The sequence below is a fragment of the Carya illinoinensis genome, chromosome 12, assembly GCF_018687715.1.
Source record: "Carya illinoinensis cultivar Pawnee chromosome 12, C.illinoinensisPawnee_v1, whole genome shotgun sequence".
In the NCBI taxonomy this organism is placed as follows: Eukaryota; Viridiplantae; Streptophyta; class Magnoliopsida; order Fagales; family Juglandaceae; genus Carya; species Carya illinoinensis.
In genome coordinates this window covers 21232708-21240312 of record NC_056763.1, presented here as the reverse complement: position 1 = coordinate 21240312, position 7605 = coordinate 21232708, and the positions used below count along the sequence as shown (strand labels likewise).

General features: G+C 30.9%; 1 protein-coding gene across 1 annotated transcript; it reads right to left on the bottom strand.

The window, feature by feature from the left end:
• Nucleotides 1-5125: 5125 nt before the first annotated feature.
• Nucleotides 5126-6830, bottom strand: LOC122289338 (exopolygalacturonase-like). Its single transcript, XM_043096319.1, has 4 exons — nt 6729-6830; nt 6288-6599; nt 5610-6131; nt 5126-5395 (listed from the first exon to the last, which is right to left on the bottom strand). Exons 1-4 carry the CDS (start codon nt 6828-6830, stop codon nt 5126-5128), a joined length of 1206 nt encoding a protein of 401 aa, XP_042952253.1.
• Between the last annotated feature and the right edge of the window lie 775 nt (nt 6831-7605).

Here is a 7605-nt window from a genome sequence, read left to right as displayed (position 1 = left end):
TATTTAAAAAAATTGACGCAACCAATCACATCAGTAAAATACATAGAGAGTATATAAAAATTATTGTATGTAGTATTATTCACCAACAAATTAATCATCGATTGGACTCAATATTTTTTCAATTTATCATAAAAAATTAAACTCATCCCAACCTACTTCATACATTTCAACCTAAAAATGTAATCTCATCTCAACTTAAAAAAGTTAAACGCATATCAATGAGATCCATATAATAGTAATATTCACAACTTAATCCAACTCATCTCAACATCCAAACGTAACATGAAGAATAAAAACATTTCTTGAAGAAATATGTATATATATCATTTTAAATAGTTATTTATTTATAAATAATATTATTTTTGTTAAACTAATCATCTTATTTATTATTATCTTGAATCACACTTAATGATATGAAGTTTTATGTAATTTTATGTGCTAATCATTTAAAATATACATCACAACAAGTGTGAAACTCAAGATGATCAACATTATTTTGCTTTTGAATATATATATATATTTTTTTGGAAGCTTGCTTCAGTTTTACTTGTTAGTTAACTTTAAATGATTATTGGGCCAGAATCTTACTTATATATAATTATTGAAATTTTATTTAGAAGTTATTTAAATAGGGTTAAATATTGGTACCAACCATAAATACTGTAGTATGCTTATAAATTTAGTTAGGTAGAGAGTCATCATATGCACTTTTCCTTTGGCAACTTTGACAACTAATTACCACAGATATTGAAGTGTTTGACAATTTGTTGGGGGCTTATATAGGCTAAGGGGCATGAATGAGTGGGAATTTTTAGTTGTGCTATATTTAATTTTATAGAAGTGACTGCTCATACATTTATTTATTTATTTTAATTAGTAATTAAAGAAGTGATTATTAGTGTATTGATATATTTTTTTATTTTTTTAAAATATTTAAATATATTTAAAAAATGTTTGAAATAAAAACTAAAAAAAAGTATAATTTGCACTAGGGGCACACCAAATAAACAAATTGAGAAGACAGAGTAACACTACCCATTTTTATATTACATATTCAGAACCTTAAAGGTGGTCCTAGCTCTCCATCTGCTAAACTTTACTCTCCCTGGAGGATTATAACTCTTGATGCGTCATTTTATCTTATTTGGTTTTAGAGGAATGTCAAGGATGCATGTTTGTCCTCCCTAGCTCTTTAGGATTTGGTAGTCATGTGATAGCGTTCAGCACTTCAAGATTTTGTAGGACTCTTAGGTTTGCAGCCTACACCAATTTTTTTTTTTTAGCTGAATAAAATCTGGGATTGATTCCACCATACATTGATATCATCCATATTTTAAACATATCTAGCAAACTTATAAGCAGCTTCATTGCACATTCTGTTGACATGCCGAATCTTGCATCTCGGGAAGCTCTGCATAAGTCCCTGAATGTCTTTGGTGATATTCTCCCGCAGGGGTCTTGATGCACCAGATTAAGTTAGGAATAATCAACCACAGTGTTATGGTTAGGAGTGGGGGCTGTAGATTATGATAATTAATGCTGGTTAACTAACCTAAATATTGTACCATTTGTTTGTAAAAAGGTGACCATGTTCATGATATCCAGTTTGTATAGTTCACCGGGAGACCACTAAGCCACCACTTGAAGTTACCAAACAAGAAATATGAATGTTAAGGAAAATTAGCCTAAAACGAAAAGAGATAAAAATTAAAAGTTGAATAAAATATTATTTTGTTAATATTATTTTTGTTTTGAGATTTTAAAATATTGAATTTTTTATTATATTTTATATGAGAGTTTGAAAAATTGTAATAATTAGATAAAATGAGATGAGATAAACCGATGATGCATTTAATAACCAAACCAGGCCTTTTAATACAGGATACTCATGTAGTTTATGTCACAGTTTGCCACCAATATTGGCAATCCCAAAGTACTCCAGCATTACAAATTAAAGGAATGCAGCCGCACATTTGATCAATTTAGTTGACAATTAATATTAGTTAAGTTTTTCAAAGGGAAGTTGGCCTAGTGGCCTTATATATTGCAGCTAAAAACTGGGCATTAATGATCATCTACTTTCATTAAACGTAAAGGAGCAGATGATAATGAGAAAATATACATACAAATTAATAACAGTTTTGTTACGTATAGATACTTTTGTCTAATCTTTACGCATTCTATTGATATGATTAATCAAAATAATTATTTTATTTAAAGCATTTTCAATGTGAGTAATTTTAAATACAGTCCTAGATTGTGTAATTTTATACATAATCTCATATTTATTCATTTTTTTTAAAAAAGTGCGTGAGACTTTTACACCTTAAGATCTAGCAAATACCATTTCTCTTTCGATGCAACCTAATATATATTAACAGAGGAAGTTAAATTTGGGAGCAAATGTTAAACAAATAAAAAAAAAAGCAATAAATTATTTAATATTAAAAATAAAGAGAAAAATATAGTAATAATATGTTTTTAATATATAATTTTATTAAAGTATTTCTTTCAACCGTTTTAGCTGGAGTTGAATTTCAAAATTTTCCGAATCTTTTGGTTAAAGGTCCGATAGTTGTTGAGAATCCCCATTTTTTAATCAAGTTCCTTAATGAAATTGGACATGCTTGATCAGTTTCACGTGTTTCAAATAGAAGATATGAGAAATGTGACCTGAATCAGTGAATCCAACAAATCTATTTTCATGCTGATTAACAGTACTACTTATGGCACAACATCTAAATCTTCAAAATAGAGGTCTTGGGTTCAATTCTCTCTCCCATTATATCAAAAAAAGAATAAAATTACAGTGCCGCTCCAATTTAACTGCTCCATTTGACTGCTCAGAAAATATATATATATATATATTGTTTTTTACTTAATGATTAAGAAAATAATTTTTAGTGTATTGATATTTTTTTATATTTTTTTAAAAATGTTTTAAAATGATAAAAAATATGAATAAAAATTGAAAAATAAAAGATGATAGGATGATTTTAGACTAGTAGTGATAAGATATTTGCAGGCGGCAGAGTAGTGATCAGACTCGTCAAAAAAACACTACAGGTGTGTTTAATGCCCCAATCCATTGAAGCCTACTGTCAAGATTAAAAGAAAGAGACAGACAAGAAATGAGCATCTATAAAAAGAGAGAATAGAAGATTATTTGGCTGCACCTTTCCGGATTTTTAAAGGATTATTCTTCAACCTTCCTTCAACCTTATTGTCTCTATTGTATAAAGAGTTATAGGAGGTTATTAAATAGTGCATGTAAAACTACTAAACCTAATAATTATAGAAATAAGTACTTTTTATGCTAAATTATATAAATTTTTATGTCTAGATTTATTTACATTTTATATATTTTATTTATGATTTATCTAATAAATGAGCGTTCGAGCATCGTATATATCCACGTCTAAGCCATCATCGTATTTAATTATTATTATTGGTGGTTTTTTTGAAAAAACAAAAAGAGAATTGGGATTTGGATATTTTAAGAAATTCATTTAAATTCCAATCACACATTTTAAAAGAATGAATGTGGATTAATCGTTTAATATTATAGGCATGTTGTGGACCAAACGTAACGTATCCTATGAAAAACTTGGTAGTACGAACCATATAATTATCAAAATTTGTAGTTTAGGGAGTTATTCGTTTTAAAAATTGCCACCCGATATTGGCAACCACTCCTTGTCGAATGTTTGCTTATCCGAGATAGATTGGACCACCTTGGCCGGTGTTAGCTAGCTAGGGTGGCTATGAATAATGCTAAATACAATTATGAATTGTGCAAATATCTTGCATTTTTTTTCAAAAAAAGCGAGTCATATTTACTTCATTTTTTTAAAAAGAGTGTGTAGCACTTGCGCATGCCACGCACTCCATGACTACAATTATTCCTATAGTCCTATAACTTTGTATAATTTATATATATATATATATTTCAAGGAAGCCGCGGCCCTATCAAATTAAATTAAAAATAAGCTTAGGAGATATATTAAACTTATTAATATGGATTTCAAAAATCTTCATTATACAATATTAGGCTAGCTTCTTAATATGGAATTCAAAGTGAAAATATAAGAAAGCCCATCTAAAGTGGATGATCTATTTGAAAAATAGTTTAGAGGTCTTATTTGTACGTAGACTTCATAGAGCAAGAAGAAATTTATTTAAGGTGTGAATTGTAGCATTATAGATTAATGGTGACATGAGAATATCTCGATTTTATATTAAACTTGATTAATTACTAACTTACATAATAAAATAAAAGATGGTTTTATAAAATATTACTTGATAGTTTTTATGAAGAAGACAAATTCTAAATATTACATTACAAGAATAATAACAGATGAATATTATTTTATAAAATATTATTGTCACAAATTATAAGAAACATATATATATATATATATATATATATATATATATATATAAGTTGTGTTTTTAAGATATTATTTCTACAAATATAGTAAATTATCAAGATCTAATTTTATATATTGTCGCTAAATTGTCTTAATTTATTTTAGTTATTATGATTAATTAATTATAGTTAATGTTAATTTGTAAACTTAATTTTATTTAATTTAGGGTAAATCATTAATTCTCATTTTTAGTTATATATATATAGAAGGCATGCATCATGTAGAATTAAAAAGATAACAGAATAATATTATATATAATTGTGAAGTGTACAAATATCGTACAATCGGTAGATTCTGTATTAATTTACTTTTTTAAAAAAATTACGTTACGTTTGTATAACCACGATTATAAATATTATTTTTTAATATAAAAACATAATAACTGAACAAGCTGGCAATAGTCAAATCGATCAGCCATGCATATAATCATTAATTTATTTTGTGATCAAACGCCGCCGACTTGTTCCTGCTGTTTATCTCTAGGAAGTAGGAAAGATGATCAGCAACATGAACGTCACGTACGTACGTTTTTAGCGAAACGATTTCGGTACACACTACTTTACTACTACAGATTGGCAGTACGTACCCATGCATGCATGCATATTATACACACGTACATGAGGAGTTAGCCAATATTACAAGAACGTAACTATTTCAAATTACTATCAGATCACAGCTAGCAGCTAGCAAACTAATTAACCTAAAAACTTGCTCGAAAAGGGAGGAGGCCAATTAGACTGTAGGCAAGATGGAGGGTTTTGTTTGCCAAGGGCATGTCCATTGACGTGAGAACACAACGCAGTTGCATTTCCATCATAGCCGCTCCCGTAAGACAGATCGATGTCTTCCAGCACTACGTTATTGCATGGTCTCTTCCAGCTACATCTGAGAGTAACTGCGACTTTCGATCCAGAGCTTCCCCAGATGTTTTTGTACGTGACATTGCTGATTTGCACACGAGAGGGCTGCGGACAAGATCAAGAGTACGCAATGATTTAAAAAAAAAAAATTGTAATCAAGATCGAAGCTAGAGCACTTATGCATGATGACCTGATGACCTTTTACAAACAATATATATGTTAGTATTCGAAATGAAGAGCTTATATATATATATATAGAGAGAGAGAGAGAGAGAGAGAGAGAGTGAGAGCAAAGGAGATGATTGAAATAATTACGAACCACAAACTTGCAAGGAGGGACAGGGCAATATTGTTGATCAATAATGATGGGATTGCTGACATTATCCATGAAAATATCTTCATATACAAAATTAGAAGCCTCGGTGTCCTTGAGCATTGGATAAGCCCATGTTTTGATTCTCACTCCATCTGAAGTACCCCGGATGGTGCAGTTTTTTACGACAATACCCGACAAAACATCTTCATCCCCGGATTTTCCGAGGCTCCCAATGCTTATTCCATGCCCAGGTCCACAAACAACATCGGAAATATTGACCTCTCTGGTTCCGGGCAGCATGGCTATGCAGTCATCGCCGGTAGCGATATTCGAATGTGCGATTCCGATGCGCTGTGAGCTTCCAATCTTTATCCCGTCGGTGTTGGGGCTGTCACCGGGGGCTGAAATGTTGATATTACTGATGTTCATGTCCTGACATCCGAATATGATAAAATGGGCGCCCTTGCTGTCAATGGATCTTAAGTGATGAACGCGTGCGTTCCTGACGAAATCGAATCTCATTGTCTGTTCATAAAGATCATGTCAGATTCTAAGATTTTGAGCTAGATTATACTGAACAAATCAAAATGTGTATATACATACATACATACATATATAAAATATATATATATATATATATCTTCCTACATTAACGAAGTTAATCTAGAAATTAAAACTTACAACAGGAAGAGCTGGACAATGAGGATTCTTGCGGCAGTCATTGTAAGGCCAAGCCACCTTTCCTTGGCCGTCCAAGGTGCCGTCACCACTCACTGTCAAATTATCTACATATCTGAAATTAATCCAATTCTCAGTTAAGAACTTGGATGGATCTGTTGGAGCCTTGAGAATCCCTCTGATCAAAAACACCATCTGCCCTTTGCAAGAACCCTCAAACATTATCGAGTTCACCATGAATATTTTTCCCAGTGGGACAACAAATGTTGCCCTTCCTTTCCATTCACATGCTTCCTTCCATGCCTTCAGAAATGCCTAACTTACAAAAACATAGAAAAACTCCATTAAATTAATAAGCCATGAATACAGCATGCATTATTCTTTTTGCAGTACCTGATCATGCATGTAAGAACTAAGAACCAAGTCATGATACGTATAGACTACCTCACTGCTGTCTGTGGTTCCATCTGCAATTGCACCGTATTCCATCACGTTGAAAAACTTGGGTCGGCCTTGAGATTCTACTGGGCATTGCAGCAAAGACATTAGCAAGCAAACCCAACAGAGAAAAAATGTCAAACTCATTTCTGATCTTCTTTGTTATTTTCTTCCTCGATCTTTTCTTTTTCTGTGAGTGATGGATGCCCTTTTTCCTCCCTCAACTTACATATATATATATATACATATATATATATATATATATATATATATATATATATGTATGATATTGGCCGTTGCCATTGACTAATTTGTAAGAGAGTACTAGAAGATCCTGTTATATCCTCTTATATATGGTCAAGTTATTTTCTACAGATTTTCTTTAATTTATTATTTTCTCGGTTTGGAAATATATGAAAAGACTTCGTTCTGCCATGCATGCATATAGAGAGTATTCTGAGAACGTGCATGGTGTTTGTAATCTACTCACATTGGCATTGCCATCTTAAGCCAAAAGACATTATAAATAATGAAGAATTAAAAAATTAATTTTTCCGATCCCCCATTCCTCCCCCCCCCCTTTTAATTCTCCATTCTCCTTTTGGAATGTTACAAAAATGTTGATGGTGAAAAGTTCCTGATATCCACGATTTAAGTACTTGCTTAAAACGTCAATTTTTTTTCCCCATTTCCATTATTTGATTTGAGATTTAAATAGGAGGTTAGTTTTTTTTTTTTTTTTTAAATAACTTAAAACAACTTCATTCAGCAACAAACATTAAGTGCATGTTTGGGATTGCGGTAGAAAATATTACTTTTAACTTAAATCTTATAACTTAGAACTTAACACAATAAGCTTTACTATTAAAAAACTATTTATTGT

Excerpts from the sequence above, each read along its gene's own strand:
- LOC122289338 (XM_043096319.1), bottom strand. The coding sequence starts at position 6,830 with ATGTCTTTGCTGCAATGCCCAGTAGAATCTCAAGGCCGACCCAAGTTT. Across the intron at positions 6,600-6,728 it reads GAACCACAGACAGCAGTGAG|GCATTTCTGAAGGCATGGAA; the intron begins GTAGTCTATACG and ends TTTGTAAGTTAG. Across the intron at positions 6,132-6,287 it reads ATTGTCCAGCTCTTCCTGTT|ACAATGAGATTCGATTTCGT; the intron begins GTAAGTTTTAAT and ends CTTTATGAACAG.